Source organism: Giraffa tippelskirchi, chromosome 5 (genome assembly GCF_054371585.1).
Source record: "Giraffa tippelskirchi isolate mGirTip1 chromosome 5, T2T-mGirTip1v1.2.pri, whole genome shotgun sequence".
Taxonomy (NCBI): domain Eukaryota; kingdom Metazoa; phylum Chordata; class Mammalia; order Artiodactyla; family Giraffidae; genus Giraffa; species Giraffa tippelskirchi.
Genome location: NC_137279.1, coordinates 136449268 through 136466938, shown reverse-complemented (window position 1 = coordinate 136466938; position 17671 = coordinate 136449268). Strand labels below are relative to the sequence as shown.

The 17671-nt window shown below is 40.0% G+C and overlaps 1 protein-coding gene across 3 annotated transcripts; it reads left to right on the top strand.

The window, feature by feature from the left end:
* The first annotated feature begins 311 nt into the window (after positions 1-311).
* On the top strand, positions 312-16558 carry DNASE2B (deoxyribonuclease 2 beta). Of its 3 annotated transcripts, none has more exons than XM_081486022.1 (6): positions 312-424; positions 4970-5147; positions 8990-9071; positions 11866-12027; positions 13351-13548; positions 16121-16556. In XM_081486022.1, the coding sequence occupies exons 1-6, from the start codon at positions 312-314 to the stop codon at positions 16459-16461; spliced, it is 1074 nt and encodes a 357-aa protein (XP_081342148.1). In that variant the 3' UTR covers positions 16462-16556. The 3 variants fall into 3 exon arrangements, with proteins under 3 accessions (XP_081342148.1, XP_081342150.1, XP_081342151.1); XM_081486024.1 differs by having other exon boundaries at positions 11932-12027; positions 16121-16461; XM_081486025.1 differs by lacking the exons at positions 312-424; positions 4970-5147 and adding an exon at positions 7705-7947 and having other exon boundaries at positions 16121-16558.
* The last annotated feature ends 1113 nt before the right edge of the window (positions 16559-17671 follow it).

The window sequence follows — 17671 nt, the reverse complement described above, 5'->3', positions numbered from 1 at the left end:
ACTTCCTATTACATGATGTTCATTCCAAAGAGTTACCTGTACATCCCTTTTTTCTCTCCAGGACTTTTTGATGACTTTGCAAACCAGTCAACAATTCAGCACAAAGGCATGAGAGATCACGCTGGCATGTTGTGACTGAATCGCACAATTACATAGTATGCGTCCCATTCTGAATATGCCCAGACAGCAAATGGCAGAGGTAAATGGAATCAAACGTCAGAGCCAGCACAGTTTGAGGGAGACTTGAAACTCAGACTCCACCATCCAGGCGGAAGGTTTCCTGCTGTGCCATGGACTAAAGGTGACAGGAAATGACAGCAAGACTTCTAGGAACACTGCTGACTGTGCTCTTCCTTGGTCTCTTTGGGATCCTGGAGGCAACAAAAATATCATGCAGAAATGAAGAAGGTGAAGCTGTGGATTGGTAAGTAAATGAAATGTAAGGCTTGGTGCCTGCCAGTGGAAAGCCAAACTACTGGTGGTTACCTGGTTCACTGTGTGTTCTGAAGGAGACCTCTGCTCCACCTCTCCCCATAAAAAGAAAGGAAGTGAAAGTGTGTAAATGGGCCATGTATCCAGGTAGGGATAGGCTCTGAATGAGGGAGCTTTCCCTTGAGAAGGAGCTGAGCAGTGCCTTGTGGGCCTGATCCATGCTCTCAGCAGGGCAAAGCTGGTGGCCACAGAGGTGTGGGAAAGCTGACAGCTTCTCTCATTTGGCAAGTTTCTTCAATTGCTTTGTGGTTTTCCTAACAGAACACTCCCAGCATTCTTTTAAGTTGACAAAGGAAAAAGGATAGAAGAGTTTTTCCTGATAGTGGAGCGTATACTTGTGTGAAGGAGAAAGAGGGCTTGATGGTACACAGCGCTGTTTGATTAACCTTGTTTGTTGGGCAGGCAGGCAGTTTTTAGAGTGGTGGGAGGCCACTGATCTCCTGAAGTGTCAAAGGGGTGAAACACTGCTTTGCATTACAGTCATAGATTCTCCAAAAGTTCTGATCACTTCTTCACTCTTTATTTAGGGTATTTAGGTTTGCCTTTACGGTTGGCATCAAGCTTTGTGTAAAGTTGAGGCTGGAGGACACAGATACATGCAATCACTCTCTCACCAAACAGTTACTGAGCACACACCAGTCCTGTGCTAAGTTTTGAAAATATAAATATGAATAAAGCATAGTTCTTACCCTTGAGGAGCTCATAGTTGTGTCCTAAGGGTATAGATGGGTCATTAGAGAGGATGGAGCCCAATAGACTTCTCTGGGAGAAGTTTGGAGAATAATTTTGAGTTAGTTAGAAAGACAAGGGAGATATCAGGGCATCTCAGGCCAATGGAGAAGCACTGAAGAGGTCCAGAGGCAATAAACAATGGGGAGAGTCTGGAAGCAGTTGAGTAATGTTTGCGCTTCAGGAGAACATGGGGAAATGGCAGTAGGGGAGCTTAGACAGATAGGTGAGGGCCAGGTCATGAAGGGCTTTATCAGTTGAACTGCTGAGTCTGAATTTGACCTTGAAAGGGAACTACTGAGGGATGTCAAGTAGGGGCTTGAAAAAGTCAGATTTGCATTTTAGAAAGCCCACTGGCAGTACTGTGAAGGCCAATTGGCTAGGAACCAGTGCAGAGTCATGGAGATCAACAAGACTTCTGCAGCCTAATAGGTGAGAAAAGTATCCAGACAATGTCTGGATACTTGAGTTAAGAAGTAGAAGTAAGGCAGAAGAACAGCTGAGAAGACTCGGTAATGGATGGGCAGAGGGTAGTAGGAGAGAGGAAGATGTTAAGAAAGACTTGCAGGTTGCTAGCTTCTGTGACTGTGTGAATGTGTCCCCTAAGAGTAAGGAATGAATAGATTTGTTGCACAATATCATGAACTTGGTTTCAAAAACATGGAGTTGGTCTCTGAACCATCTTTGCATTTGGGTATATCTAGACCTCAGCACAGAGATCTGGGCTAGAAATAGATTCAAGAATCTTCAGATTATAACTGGAGATGGTCACCCGAGAAAATTGTTTATACAAGCACTAGTCTTGTATAAACTGGTGTGCCATGATAGTTCAAAAACCTTTCATTGGTGGGCTATCAAATTGTGATCAACAAAAAAATTTATTTTTGCCACAACTGAATGGACCTATTATTTAGCAATTTCTGTCAGAGAGAAGCTGAACTGAGCACACAGGGAGGCACAGCCTTGAGTCTACAACTTACTGTGAGAGTTAAAGGCAAGAGGAACACGAGGTCAGCATCAAAGAATAATTTCATGTTTCCTGCCACATGTGAGGACCTGACCCTGAGAGTCAGAAAACCTGGACAGGGCAGGAAAGAGCATAAACAGAAGCATAATACTGATGAGGCCCCAATGAAAAGTGAAGATTTTCTGGGTAAAGTGAGATGCTGTTATGTGGTAATAGTGACTGCATTACAATGTTTGATTCAGTGTGAGTATTTGAGGGTTAATTGTGGGTTCATGTTATTAAAGGGTATTTGGCTAGACAAAGTCAATTTCACCTTCCAGGTACTTTCAACAATGTCTGTAGACATTTTTGATTGGCACGACTAGGGGAATATGTACTACTGACAGGCAGAAGCCAGGGATACTACAGTTCACAGGACAGCCCCCAAGAACAAAGAACAATGAGCCCCAAAATGTGAGAGCACACTGAGAAACCCTGGGCCAGATGATTCAAGAATGTCTGAATACCATGCAGGTCCAACCACCTCTCCATCCTCTGAGACAACCAAAGGAAACACACAAACAGGAGACAATAGTAAAGAAAGCAAGGCACTTACTTAATTGGCTGGTCTTGGCCCTAAATCCTCAGTGCAGAGTATGCCGATAAACTGAGCCGAAGAATGTGGCTCAGGCCAGAGGCTCAAGACAACCTCCACTGACTCTGATGCCCAAACCCAAATCCAAGATTCAGCCAACCAGCTGCAAAGAGATGAGCACACCAAGCCCTTCAGGCAGCAGAGACACATCTAGGACTTCTCTAGTCCAGGCCTGGGCCTTGGCATTCTTATCGACTGTGGAAAGAACAGAAGAGCCATTTTCAATGTATGTGGGCTTTCACTACAGGGATCTCACACACCAGGCCAGTAAATGTTTTTAGAACACGCACAGTCAGATTTGTATTTCCTTCGCTGGGAAGGAGCAACATATAAGAGGCAGAAAGCTTGAGCAAATCTCTCTCCTTAAACTTTGAGACCTTCTGTGAAATATGGGTGAAATGGTATAGTTAAGTGCTTGACAGTGGCTACCATCAAGAAAATAGTCAGTCCAGCCCTCAGAATGGGAGAAAATAACTGCAAACAAAGCAACTGACAAAGAAATTAATCTCCAAAATATATAAGCAGCTCATACAGCTCAATATCAGAAAAACAAATAACCCAATCAAAAAATGGGCAGAATACTTAGACATTTCTCCAAATAAGACATAAACATATGAAAAGATGCTCAACATCACTCATTATTAGAGAAGTGCAAATCAAAACTACTGTGAGGTATCACCTTACACCAATCAGAATGGCTATCATCAAAAAATCTACAAACAATAAATGCTGAAGAGGCTATGGGAAAAAAGGGAACCCTCCTGCACTATTGGTGGGAATGTAAACTGATACAGCCATTATAGAGAACAGTATGGTTCAGTTCAGTTCAGTCACTCATTCGTGTCCGACTCTTTGCGACCCCATGAATTGCAGCACGCCAGGCCTCTCTGTCCATCACCGACTCCCGGAGTCTACCTAAACCCATGACCATCGAGTCGGTTATGCCATCCAACCATCTCATCCTCTGTCGTCCCCTTCTCCTCCCGCCCCCAATCCTACCCAGTATTAGGGTCTTTTCCAATGAGTCAACCCTTCGCATGAGGTGGCCAAAGTATTGGAGTTTCAGCTTCAACATCAGACCTTCCAATGAACACCCAGGATTGATCTCTTTTAGGATGGATTGATTGGATCTCCTTGCAGTCCAAGGGACTCTCAAGAGTCTTCTCCAACACCACAGTTCAAAAGCATCAATTCTTCGGCGCTCAGCTTTCTTCATCGTCCAACTCTCACATCCATACATGACCACTGGAAAAATCATAGCCTTGACTAGACGTACTTTTGTTGGCAAAGTAATGTCTCTGCTTTTAAATATGCTATCTAGGTTGGCCATAACCTTCCTTCCAAGGAGTAAGCGTCTTTTAATTTCATGGCTGCAATCACCATCAGCAGTGATTTTGGAGACTCCTTAAAAAGCTAGGAATAAATCTACCATATGATCCCACAACCCCACTACTGGGCATATACCCTGAGAAAACCACAATTCAAAAAGACACATTTACCCCAGTGTTCATTGCAGCACTATTTACAACAGCCAGGACACGGAAGCAATAGATATCAATTGTCAGATGAATGGAAAGAAGATGTGGTATGTATATGCAGTGGAGTATTTCTCAATCATAAAAATGAACAAACTTGAGTCATTTGTAATGAGGTGGATGAAACTACAGCCTGTTATACAGAGCAAAGTAAGCCAGAAAGAGAAAAACAAATATAATATATCAATGCACATATGTGGAATCTAGAAAAATGGTACTGATGAACTTATTTGCAGGGAAGGAATGGAGGCACAGACATAGAGAACAGACTTGTGGACACAGCAGGGGAAGGAGAGGGTGGGATAAATTGAGAAAGTAGCATTGACATACATACACTATTATGTGTAAAATAGATAGCTACTAGGAAACAGCTATATAACACAGGGAGCCCATTCTGGCACTCTGTGATGACCTAGAGGGATGGGATGGCAGAAGGGGAGGGAAGCTCAAGAGGAAGTTGTGATGAATGTGTATATAACACTCATGCCTGATTCACATCGTTGTATGGCAGAAATCAATGCAACATTGTAAAGCAATTTTCCTCCAATTAAAAAATAAATTTTAAAAATGTAACAGTAAATGTTAGTAATTCATGATTATTTCCTTTGTTAGGTTTACCTTTTATAAGTTGCCCAAAAAGCAAAACGAGGAAAGCAGAGAGACTGGGTTAGAGTATCTGTACCTAGACTCTACAACCAGAAGCTGGAGTAGGAGTAAGCAACTAATGAATGCCACCAAGAGTGTTTTGGGAAGGACATTACAACAACTGTATGAAGCATCTGCCTCCAAGGTATATTATAGTTAATCATTCATTTGAATCACATAAAATGTATAATACAGATTCCAAAGCTTCCAAAAAGTTATAATTGCTCACATATCCAACCCTCAATCCTAGCAACTGAAAGTAAGTTAGCTCAGAATCTGAATCAATCTAACCAAGACCTTAGGGGATATGTCAACAGACTCTACAGCAATGCCAAATTGTTGATACATTTAGCACTATGTCCAATGGCATCACTGAACTAATTACATATTGAAATCTTTTGGCTGCCAAACTCTGCCAATTTTCTCAGTACTGGCTATCTTAAACCTTTAAAGGGAACTAGAGAGAAGAGCTCTTTCCTATTACAATGCAGTATAGATCTGTGGTCAATATGCCATGAGTTATGCATTGTTCATGCTATGGTATGATGAGTTTGATGGGAAAAGTAAAGGGTTCTGCCTGCAATGCGGGAGACCTTGGTCCGATCCCTGGTTTGGGAAGATCCCCTGGAGAAGGGAAAGGCTACCCACTCCCATATTCTGGGCTGGTGAATTTCATGGACTGTATAGTTCACAGGATCAAAGAGTCAGACATGGCTGACCGACTTTCACTTCACTTCACTTCATATTCATCTACGCATTTCCTAACAATTTATTGAGAAGTAAAAATGTAAAATAACTCAACACTTAACAATGTGCTGGGCCTTTACATATGTCAGCTAATTTAATTCCCACAGCAATTTTGAGTTAGACTGTAGAACTACTGAAAGTGTTAGTTGCTCAGTTGTGTCCAACTCTTTGTGAACCCATGGACTGTAGCCCACCAGGCTCCTCTGTCCATGGGATTATCCAGGCAAGCATACAAGAGTGGGTTGCCATTCCCTTCACAAGGTGATCTTCCCGACCCAGGGATAGAACCCAAGTCTCCTGAACTGCAGGCAGATTCTTTACCCTCTGAGACACCATAATGCACAGGTCTATTTGAGCATTTACTTGAAATGTGCGGGGAGCTGTCTCTGTGTGTGCAAATATTCACTGTATTCACCTGTCATTAACACCAGCCTTCAGAGCCAAATTACCAAGTCAAAACTTACTTGTAGACTATTTGAATACACGTGATGTTCCAAACACCGCCCTAGGGGCTTTTAGAAATTCTTAAGTCTCAGCAACAAGCCTGTTTTGAATTAATAAATTATTATGTAAAATCAAAACTACCTGCAGCTGCTTCTGCTTTCCAAGGTTGGCAATGGAAAAACCTGGAGTATAACCCGTCAATGAAAAAATAAACACATTCTTCCCTTCTCCATTGCACACTGCCCAAGAAGACAAAGGAAAGAGTAACACTGCAAAGCCTCTGTCATTTATCTTGGTTGGGGAGGATGGGTTTTAGTTTGACAAACTATAATAATGATCTTTGGAAGTGCAAAAGTAGTCCCAGAGCCTACGAGGGCAGGAGAACTAAACTGCTCTGCAGAAAAAAAAAATGTAGATGGAAGCCAGCAATTAAAAAGTATGTAAAACAGGGAGGGAGACTGAGGCAGGTCAGCTTGGTAACGTAAAACCATTCAATGTTTCATAGCTTCAGTAAACCCTGCTCATGCACAATGCCATGAGTGGTGGATTCTGGAAGAAAATGACAGTAGAAGGGCTGATTGCCATGTTTGATTGGCATAGAGCCAAAAGAAGAGTAACAACAATAGGGGGTGATATCCAGATAAGACTGAATGTTCTTTGGAAGTTGAACATACGTGCCAGAAGTGGCCATGAAAATACAACTTTCCCGTCTTCTGACCCAGAATTGAACTTCTAACAGAGAGCAGAAAGCAAGATCAGACTAACTGGTTTTAAATCTCAAATGTCAAGTTAAGATAGTACCTAGGGTTATGTTGGGAAATACTTTCCTTCTGCTTTTGTGTCAATAAATGAGAAACTTCCATATACCTTGACAATAACACTTAGCCATTTCACAGTTGCCTATATTTGCCTGACTATATTCCCAGCTAGACTGGGGACCATAACCTTCTTGTTCAACATCTAGTAGTCAAATAAGTCAAATCCAACTAAGAGTTAAAGAAATAAAGATGTCCAAATGCACAGGACTAGGTCTGCCTATTCTTTTTTTATTATTATTTTTATTTTATATTGGAGCACAGTTGATTAGCAATGTTGTGTCAGTTTCAGGTGCACAGTAAAGTGATTCAGTTATACATACACATGTATCTATTCTTTTTCAAATTATTTTCCCATTTAGTTTATTACAGAATACTGAGCAGAATTCCCTGTGCTATACAGCAAGTCTTTCTTGGTTATCTATTTTAAATATAGCAGTGTGTACATGTCAATCCAAAACTCCCAATCTATCCCTCCTCCCCAACTTTCCTCCCCACCCTGGTACCATATATTTATTCTCTAAGTCTGTGAGTCTGTTTTGTAAAAAAGTTCATTTACGTCATTTTTTAAGATTCGGCATATAAATGATATCATATGATATTTGTCTTTCTGTCTGACTTACTTCACTTAGTATGATATCTCCAGGCCCTATTGTTAGTTCATGATTTTTCCCCTTTGTGAGAGGGCCTCTCTTCACTAGAGTTACATCCCATTTAATCTTAGCTGATTGTTACACTCCTAGTTAGAATGATAAACTTCATCTATTAGGAGAATTATGTTCCTCACCAAATCTTCCCAGAGGCCCTCCACATTGTATCTTAAAGGCACACAATGGCCTTGTTACCGCATTCAACACAGGCTCCTAGAATAACTGTCAGAGTTTTCCAGTGGAGAATATGAATGCCAACTGTAGCTATGGTCAATTATGGAAAAGGCAGGTAAGAAAACAGATTATTTCCCCGAATATTCCTAAACATAGTAGCCAAAAATGCTATAGACTACCTTATGCCTTTTAAAAAAAATGGTTTTAGATGAAATAAAATAATGAAGCAACTGTAGGAGACTCTTATTTTTTTCTCAGAGAAAAACAAAGACCTTTTTTACAGAGATGGGTTATCCTTTCCTGCTTTTAATTATTAATATATTGCTGAGACTTTTTACTATTGACATTATTGGCTTCATTAAAAGTCACTGCATCATGATACAATTAAAATGCAATAACACTGAACAAATATAAGCAAGTTTCCAAAACATGACAAAAAGACACTGTCAAAGTAATAGCTTCATTTTTACTCAGAGATTTGGCAAACTGGAGAATTTACTAGCATTTTGCCTTACCAGAGGAAATCCAATAACACGCATTCAATTACCCCACTTTTTTTAAGCAGGGAAATGTCAAGTTGGAAAGGTGAAGTGACACAGGGAAATAGATGGAAGGAAAATCCTCCACTAACAAAGAGGTGGTAGAAGCAGAGAATGAGAAATTCTGATCAAACAGGAAGCTATGACCAAGCGGTAAAGCACAAAGCAGGCACAGGAAATCAAACCCTGACAGCCAGTTCTGCGCTGTGCCTATAATATCAATGGAAAAAGCCCAGATGCAATCCTTGGCTAGTTGTTCCTACTTCATTTCCTGAACAAATATTTAAGGACTCCTTTATTATACACTAGTTGCTTCATCAGAAACATGAGTCCAAAACAACTGGGAGATATAGAAATATTGCCATCACACACACATCACAGAGCACAGGGCTCCTGTCACACAAGTTGCAAAGTTGAGGATGGACTTCTTGTCTCCTGCCTTGCATGTCACAGAATTCAGATTGATGGGAAATCTGCCTGTTAGGGGAATGGATGATTTCTCATGTGTATTAATGAAAGTTCTGTATTGTAGGCTGGGTAGCTGGTACAAATGTTGTGAGCAAAAAATGTTTATGAATGAAGGACTTATGCCATTATAACCTTAAAATATTCCTGCAGAATAACAGCACAGCCTATCTAATATACAATGATGGAGTCCCTAAATCCATGAATTACAGCAGAAAGTATGGACACACCAAAGGTATGACAAAGGCTCTTATTTTTCTTTCCTACTGGAAGTCAGCATTTTCTTAAACATCCTATCTTTGATAGGTTTATATTCCACACTAAAAAGATAGCTTTTCTTTTTAATGGTCTGAGTTATTAAGATGAGTGATTCTTATATCACAGTTTATAATGATATAATTTGACTTTGAAATATTCTTTACACGAATACCATTTTATTTCTCAACATTTTTAAAATATACTTTAAAGCAGAAATATAAGCATTTGACTACTGGAAATACTAGCCAGATTCTGTGTGTGTGTGTGTGTGTGTGTGTGTGTGTGTGTGTGTGTACACATATTTTAGTCAAGCTTATAGAAGTATAATTTACATAGAGTAAACTCACCCTTCTTAGTCCCATTTAAAATACAGTAAACATTTTTTAAAAAGTAAAGGTCTGATGTTGAAGCTGAAACTCCAATACTTTGGCCACCTGATGCGAAGAGCTGACTCATTTGAAAAGACCCTGATGCTGGGTAAGATTGAGGGCAGGAGGAAAAGGGGATGACAGAGGATGAGATGGTTGAATGACATCACCAACTCAATGGACATGAGTTTGGGTGGGCTCCGGGAGTTGGTGTTGGACAGGGAGCCCTGGTGTGCTGCAGCTCATGGGGTCACAAAGAGTCGGACATGACTGAGCGACTGAACTGAACTGATTTTAAAATAATTTTCATATTATGGTAAGTTTGTTAATCATTATATATTATAATGATTTTTATTATAGGAATTTTTTATATTTTTCTATTTGTAAACTATGTATATAAGTATGTGTGTTGTTGAAGAAGTCAAAATGATAGTAAACAAAAAATTTATAATCCTAATATTCATTAGCTAATTACACCTAAACTTGTTGTTTAGTCACTAAGTCATGTTTAACTTTTTTGTGACCCTATGGACTGTATCCTACCAGGCTCCTGGAAAATGAGATTTTCCAGGCAAGAATACTGGAGTGGGTTGCCATTTCCTCCTCCAGGTGATCTTCCTGACCCAAGGATCAAACCTGCTTCTCCTGCATTGCAGGTAGATTCTTTACCACTGAGCCACTTGGGAAGCCCCTAGTTGCACATAATATTTTCTACTTTTTCTATAATATATATTTTGAAACATTTTTTATAAAACTTTTGTAGTGACTACTTCAAACTCTTTTCAACTTAATATACAATGAATAACTTCCCACGGTAATAAGTATTTTTCAGGAGGTTCCCAAATCAAATGCCTTCAGGGTCAGGCAAATGATGTCAGCAAGCCAAGGGGGCTGAACCGGCAGGTAACTAGAGAACTGGAGAATATACACATGGTCTATAGAAGCAGCTACCACTCAGCTTGCCTCATAGGAATGTGATTTTTTCCAGAGAAAATGAGGAGTTTGTGGAAAATCCCAGTTTTTAAGTGTTGGCAATGAATTCGAAGTTTTAAAAATAATCTGCAAGCATAATAACATGTATCTGCAGGTTAGTCTTGGCCTGTGGGCTGCCAGTTTGCAACCTCTGATTAAGAATTTAATTTATAATGACTGTCAAATGCCATGAGCAACTTAGCTTTTGATTTAGCTAAGTTGCCCTCCTGATGGCCCTATTTGCCACATCCTGCCACATTCTGCAAACTCTCCTTTACCAACCACCCATCACCATTGTCACTCCACTCAGTTGATACAAGGGCTCAGAAAGAAAATTGGAAATGGAGTGGAACCTGATGTCATATGGGAGAGTTCCCTGCCAACAGGTGCCCCAACATCCTGTGGCACTTGTACCAGGAAGTTAGGATTTCAGACAAACAGCATACAGTCTCTCTGTCCAGAAGAGAGACTCTGAGGTCATCCAGCTCTGTGAGGCAACTGAACTTTGAACATTTTCCATCGCGACGCAGGTATTGATTCCACAGTCACTGAGACAGCAACAATGTGCTTTCTTAAAGTATGTTCTTTGAAAAAGAAATAACTGGCAGGCATTTGCTTTCTACTCTAACACTAAGGCAAGCATGACTTTTATGTCTGCGTGGTCATGTGCAAACCAGAAAGCCAAGTTAGCATACCCAAATTATCCTGATATATTTACAAATACAGAAATAGTTATATGTGCCTGTTGGACAGGGTTCTTTGTGCCACGTCACAAGATGATGAAAATCTTTCAGTTTTCTTCCTTTCTGGCTTTCATACTGTCTGCTCCAGAGATTTTTACAAAATACAAGTAACTAGGATGCTTTAGAACATGGCTTCCATCATCCCCACCCCCACCCCTTTTATGCTTCTTTTTTTTCAGACTTGCAAAATTGGGTGACTTCTGCACATAAATGAGCATCAGTTTCTCACAACAAATTACTGCAAATACATTTTTTCATTTGATATTTTCTCTTTCAACTATGTTTTTCAGCTGGGTTTTGAAAATAGCTTAGCTGCTTAACAGTAAAGACATTATCTGAAGCTTGCCAGGGGACTATATAGTCTATCGAGGTCAAACTCCAATTTAGCAAATTTGCATTCTGCCAAAACAAATTTTCTTTGTAGTTTCAACATGAAATGCCTCTTAACTCTTCACAGGGTATCTGTGCTAGCTCCCTCTGTGTTGGGTTATCATCAGTAGTGGGGCAATGTGGTGTGTACCTGAACTGGTTTTGAAATCTTTGAAAAAGAACATGATGTTTGCCATTATTAGCCTAAGGAAACATTAGCCTGAAGCTTAAAGGGCTTAAATGTTGTAGCTTTGAATTCTGTTTTTTTTAAAGGAAGCTTGTTTTTCTGATTTATCTGTATTAACTGTTTCTTTGGTAGGTGTACTTCTGTGGAACAGAGTCCAGGGGTTCTGGTTGATTCATTCCATTCCCCATTTTCCTCCAGTTCCTGAAGAAGGCTATGATTATCCACCCACAGGGAGACGAAATGGACAAGCTGGCATCTGCGTAACTTTCAAGTACAACCAGTATAAAGCAATAGGTAACATTAGAGTGTTTTTAAAAAGACAGAATATTTAAGAAAGGATTTGGAAATTATCAATAAATGTATCACTTCATTTGCTTCTCTATTCATACACTCTGATACCTAGATTCTAATATTGGTTTTGCCATGATGAGATCTTGGGCAGGTTCACTTACTGAACCTTGGTTTCCTGGTCCAAGAAAGTCTTTGAACTTTATCAGAAGTGGTAGTTTCAAATGTCTACAGGGGCCAGGCAGGTAACAAAAATGGGTGACACCAGTGGACATCGCATGGGCAGTGGGGAAACTGACAAAATAGGGTGTTGACTCTCCGCTAGCTTTCCTCGAAAGCTGCAGCTCCATTATGTTGTGGCTCCATGAGAATGAAGACCTACATCTCCGTATTTTTCAGAGGAAGCAGAAATCTGGGAGAAGATGTAAAGTAGAAAAGATAGAGAGAAAGAGAAATTGAGAGAGAAAGAGATCTTCTGATTTTCTAATATGGTCTCCACCTTATTTTTTAAATTGTGCAGACCTCATGTTGCTTACAGGCCACCAACATGACACTTCTGAGCCTAAACCAGATGATTTTCCCTTAAGATCTCAAGCTCAAATGGCCAAGAATACTTGGACTTGAAAAATCCAAAGTACGAATGAGGAGAAGTAGTAATGGTATTTTACCAATCACTTTTTACTGAGGGAGCTGCTAAATAGTAAAGAGTGATTTGTTCTAATATAGGTGGTTTCGAATATGTTTTTTTTTTTAAATCAAATTTCCATGTGATGGAAAGGATCACTGAGCCTCTTACCCAAATTAAGCCCTAGTCTAGCTAGCTGAGCTCCTGCAAAGATTAGAGAGCTTAATAGCATAGAGACTGGGTGTGCACAGTGATGAACTGATCATTCTTGGAGCTGGATGATCAGTATATGGGTGTTCTCTACTTTTGTATGTTTACACATAGGATAAAAAACACATGGTCTCCAAGGCCAGCCTGCCTGGGCTTAAATATCAACTCCTTTAGTTACAAGTTTTATAGCTTTGGGCATAAATTCTCCATTAATTTATCTATAAAATGAGGATCATGATAAAATAACTTACCCAATAATAAGGTAACATTCTTAAGATTAAATTAGCAAACCCATGTAATAAAAAGTAGGGAGTGCTCAATAGGTGTCAACTATTTTAATTGAAAGTTTGAAGGCTATCGGCTTAAAGAAGGAAATACTTTCATTTTTGTTTTTGTTCTGTTCAGTTTTTTAATTCACAACAAGATCTAAAATACCAACAAGCATTTCTGTTTGTATTTTAATTCTAAACTTTTCTTTACTGTTTGTGGTTCAGACTCTCAGCTCTTGGTCTACAACCCAAACATTTACAGCTGCTGCATCCCTGTAACCTTTCACGTGGAGCTCATGCATATGCCCCAGCTGTGTGCTGGATCCAGCTCCTCAGAGATCCCAGGCCGGCATCTGGCCACACTTCAGTCAGCCCAGGGACAAAAATTCCTCCATTTTGCAAAGTCTGATCCTTTTCTTGACGGTAAGAAAGGCCATCATCAAAACGATATGTTGTAACAGTGCTGTTGGACTCACTTTGGATTGCAAAGAGCAAATATACTGATTATTTAGGGGTGTAGAAGTAGAAAAGGAGGGAAGACAAAAAAAGGAAATGGAAAAGGGACATCAAGGATCAATTCAAACAATACCATTTGAATAGAAGGATTGCTGATCCATCCAAAAAAATTATCTCACAACCATCTAGCTAGAGGCCAGTAAAAACTCAGTCGCCAGCCTCATTTGGGCACAGAACCAAGCTGTCTTCTTTTTCTTTCACTCCCTAAGCAATTATTTTAAGCCTTCCTTACCCTCAAGTCCTTTACCTTTCCCTGTCTCTTCACTCATTTTCAGTTTTTCCTTCACAGAGCAAATAGAGGGAGAAACCACTTCAAGTGCACACTCTACCCTCAACAATCATTTCTACTTTCATTCCTTTTTACCAGATTCCTCTCTTCCCAACAGACTTCCCTCGTGGCTCAGCCAGTAAGGAGTCTGCCTGCAATACAGGAGACCTGGGTTCAATCCCTGGGTTGGGAAGATCCCCTGCAGAAGGAAATGGCAACCCTCTCCAGTATTCTTGCCTGGAAAATTCATGGACAGAGGAGCCTGACAGGCTACAGTTCATGGGATCGCAAAGAGTCGGACATGACTGAGCGACTTCACTTCACTTCCCTTCCCAACAGAAGCAGTGCCCGCCTATGCCCTAGAAACTATCCTGGCTCAGAATACATGGATTCTTACATTCAATCTGTTCTCCCTCTTGTACTTTAGCCTATCTACTCTATGAGCCCCAAACATTCCTAAAAAATCCTCCCTCAATTCTAGATTCCGTATATCTCTGGGCTTTTTTCCTTTTTCTTCTAAATTTATTTTGAGAAAACTCTTCAGGGTCTTTACTTGCTCACTGTTCCTTGACTATAGTCTTCCTTCTCTGTATCTATCCCCAGTCATCCATGACAGCCTTAATTGACCTCAGCCTTCCTTCCTTGCTTCCTTCCTTTAATATTGAATAAATTTTATTGAATGCCTACTACTTGTCAAGCCCCGTGGTAGGCATTAGAGATCCCCAAGTTAATAGGACAGAAATAGCTTCTGCAGAATTTGGCACAGTTGGAACAGTTTCCTTTCTGAAACTTTCCCCTCCCTGAGTCTCGGCAGTATACAGTCTTTTGGTCTTCCTCCTGCTTTTAAGTCTCTTCTGCCATGTCCTCTTCCTCTGCACACTCCTTATGTGACTAGGTTGCCCTGTGGTCCTCTACTCATCCTTATCTCATCTATAATGCATTCGAGGCAATTCCAGCTAGCCCTTGAGAGATTCCCAAGTCTAGATCTTCATCCAAGGCCTGTGTTCTGACAGATGTATTCAACAATGAGTGGTAGAGCCACATAAAATTCAACATGTCAAACTCATCTCATCATTATCCCTCACATATCTTACACTTTTTCTCATATTCTGTATAGTCACCTGGAAACTCTCAATCCCTCTTTTTTCTCACTGCCCCCCCTCCATATCAAATCATCAAATACAATCAGTTCCAGGTCCTTAATAACTCTCACATCTATCTATCATGGCCATAGTCTACACTTGTGCTTGTTATCAGTTATGATGACAATCTCATGTTTTTCCTCTCTCCAATCTAATGTAGTCTTCTCAATTCATCCTGCACATTGTTTCTCAGTTGATATTTATGATCATAAATCAGTTTCTATTAATTCCCCCACTAACATTCCCTAAAAAATTATCTGTTGAGGACTTCCCTGGTGGTACAGTGGATAAGAATCTGCCTGCCAATGCAAGGGACACAAGTTCAGTCCCTGGCCTAGGAAGATTCTACCTGCCTCAGAGCAACTAAGCCCCTGCACCACAACTACTGAGCCCTCACTCTAGAGCCCATGAGCCACAACTACTGAAGCTTGCATGCCCAGGAGCCAGCAAGCTGCAACTACTGAGCCCATGTGCTGCAACTACTGAAGCTCATGAGCCTAGAGCCTGTGCTCCGCAACAAAAGCCACTGCAATAAGAAGCCCCATGCACTGCAACTAGAGAGTAACCCCTGTTCTCCACAGTTAGAGAAAGCCTGCATGCAGCAATGAAGATCCAGAGCAATGGAAATAAATAAATAAAATTAACTAATTTAGAATAAATAAATAAAATACTGTATTAAGAAATTTCCCATTGATTTCAGGAAAATTCATACACTCTGGCATGCTTTAAAAAAATTTCTAGATGCTGGCCTCAGATTACTTCTCTAGCCTTAGTCTTTCCAAAGGTCTTTTCAGGACAAAAACATATATTACTCCCTTGTTTGTGCAGAACAGAAGACATTTTCAGCACCAATATCATCTTAGTATTACTATGATAATAACTTTTATTTTCATATCACTTTAGCATTTACAAAATGTTCTCCCATCCACTCTCTCAGTCATGTTGTTTTTTATTATGCTTGTGACATCCATATATCAGGCATGAGTGATGATTCTCTTCCTGAGGATATTTTTAGGATTTATCTAAGAATAAATATTAACCTCACTATTTTTCTCTTTATAAACTCTAGACATCTTTGCAGCCTGGATGGCTCAACAGTTGAAGACACACTTGCTAACAGAAACCTGGCAGCGAAAGAGACAAGAGCTTCCTTCAAACTGCTCCCTTCCTCACCATGTCTACAATATCAAAGCAATTAAGATATCTAGACACTCTTATTTCAGCTCTTATCAGGATCATGCCAAATGGTGTATTTCCCAAAAGGGCACCAAAAATCGCTGGACATGTATTGGAGACCTAAATCGGAGTCCATACCAAGCCTTCAGAAGTGGTGGATTCATCTGTACCCAGAATCAGCACATTTACCAAGCATTTCAAGGATTAGTTTTATATTATGAGAACTGTAACTAAACTTGGTGAAAGGACATATGTGCTATCATTTTCAACACTGATAAGGGGTCTTCTTCTACTAGATTCATTCTTTATATATTAAAAGCCTGTGAATTTACGTATTGTCCATCATCATCTTAGTCACTCAGTCTTGTCCAGCTCTTTGAGACCCCATGGACTGTAGCCCACCAGGCTCATCTGTCCATGGGATTTTTCAGGTAAGAATACTGGAGTGGGTTGCCATTTCCTTCTCCAGTACTTATGGTCCACATATCATCAAATAAAATGCTTTTCTCCCATGCCTACCATGTTATCTTCCAAATAGTGGCAATTTATCTACTTTCATTTATATGCCATAAACATGCATATATATATATATATATATATATATACACACACACACATATATATAATTAATAAAATATGTGTTTATTTATATATATTTAAGTATATATATAAAATGAAAGGAGTGAAAGGGAAAAGTTTTGTTCCAGATTAGTCAGCTCTCAATTGTCCATGGAGTGACTGGCCATCTCCTAGAGTAATTTCATCTTCACAAAGAATTCCCTGACTCTCCTCCTACCCCTTTTTGAAGAAGAGTCATTTCTAGCTCTCTGTACATCAAACTACTTAGTCATTTTCCTCCTAAAGTTCTTTTCAGTGGTTTATGGTTAAGTCTAATTGGTCATTCTTGAGCTAGTATGTGTTAGTTGCTCAGTCATGTTCAACTCTTTGTGACCCCATGGATTGTAGCCTTCCAGTCTCCTCAGTCCATGGAATTCTCCAGGCAAGAATACCAGAGTGGGTTGCCATTCTCCTCTCCAGGGGATCTTCCCAACCCAGGGATTGAACTCAGGTCTTCTGAATTACAGGCAGATTCTATATCATCTGAGCCACCATGGAAGCCCATTAATTGTATGATCTTGGGCCATTCAGCTGAACTCTCTAAGCTTGGTTTTCTTCTCTGTGAAATGGAAATAATATCCAGGTATGCTCAAGTACCTAGCACAGAGCCTGGCGCAGCTGACACTTAAAAATACAAGTGGAATTTGAATATGAATCACCCTGCAGTGAGAAGAGATAAAAGGAAGTTTAGGAATGATTACTATTTTTCAAAAAGAAAAAATTGTCAGATTAAGAGGAAGAAATAAAACAACCCACCAACTTGGAGGAAATAAAGAAGTGGAACATAAACTAGAATCAAATCTAGTAATCTTAATTCCAGTGTGTT

Excerpts from the sequence above, each read along its gene's own strand:
- DNASE2B (XM_081486022.1), top strand. The coding sequence starts at position 312 with ATGACAGCAAGACTTCTAGGAACACTGCTGACTGTGCTCTTCCTTGGT. Across the intron at positions 425-4,969 it reads GAAGGTGAAGCTGTGGATTG|GTTTACCTTTTATAAGTTGC; the intron begins GTAAGTAAATGA and ends TTCCTTTGTTAG. Across the intron at positions 5,148-8,989 it reads ATGAAGCATCTGCCTCCAAG|AATAACAGCACAGCCTATCT; the intron begins GTATATTATAGT and ends ATATTCCTGCAG.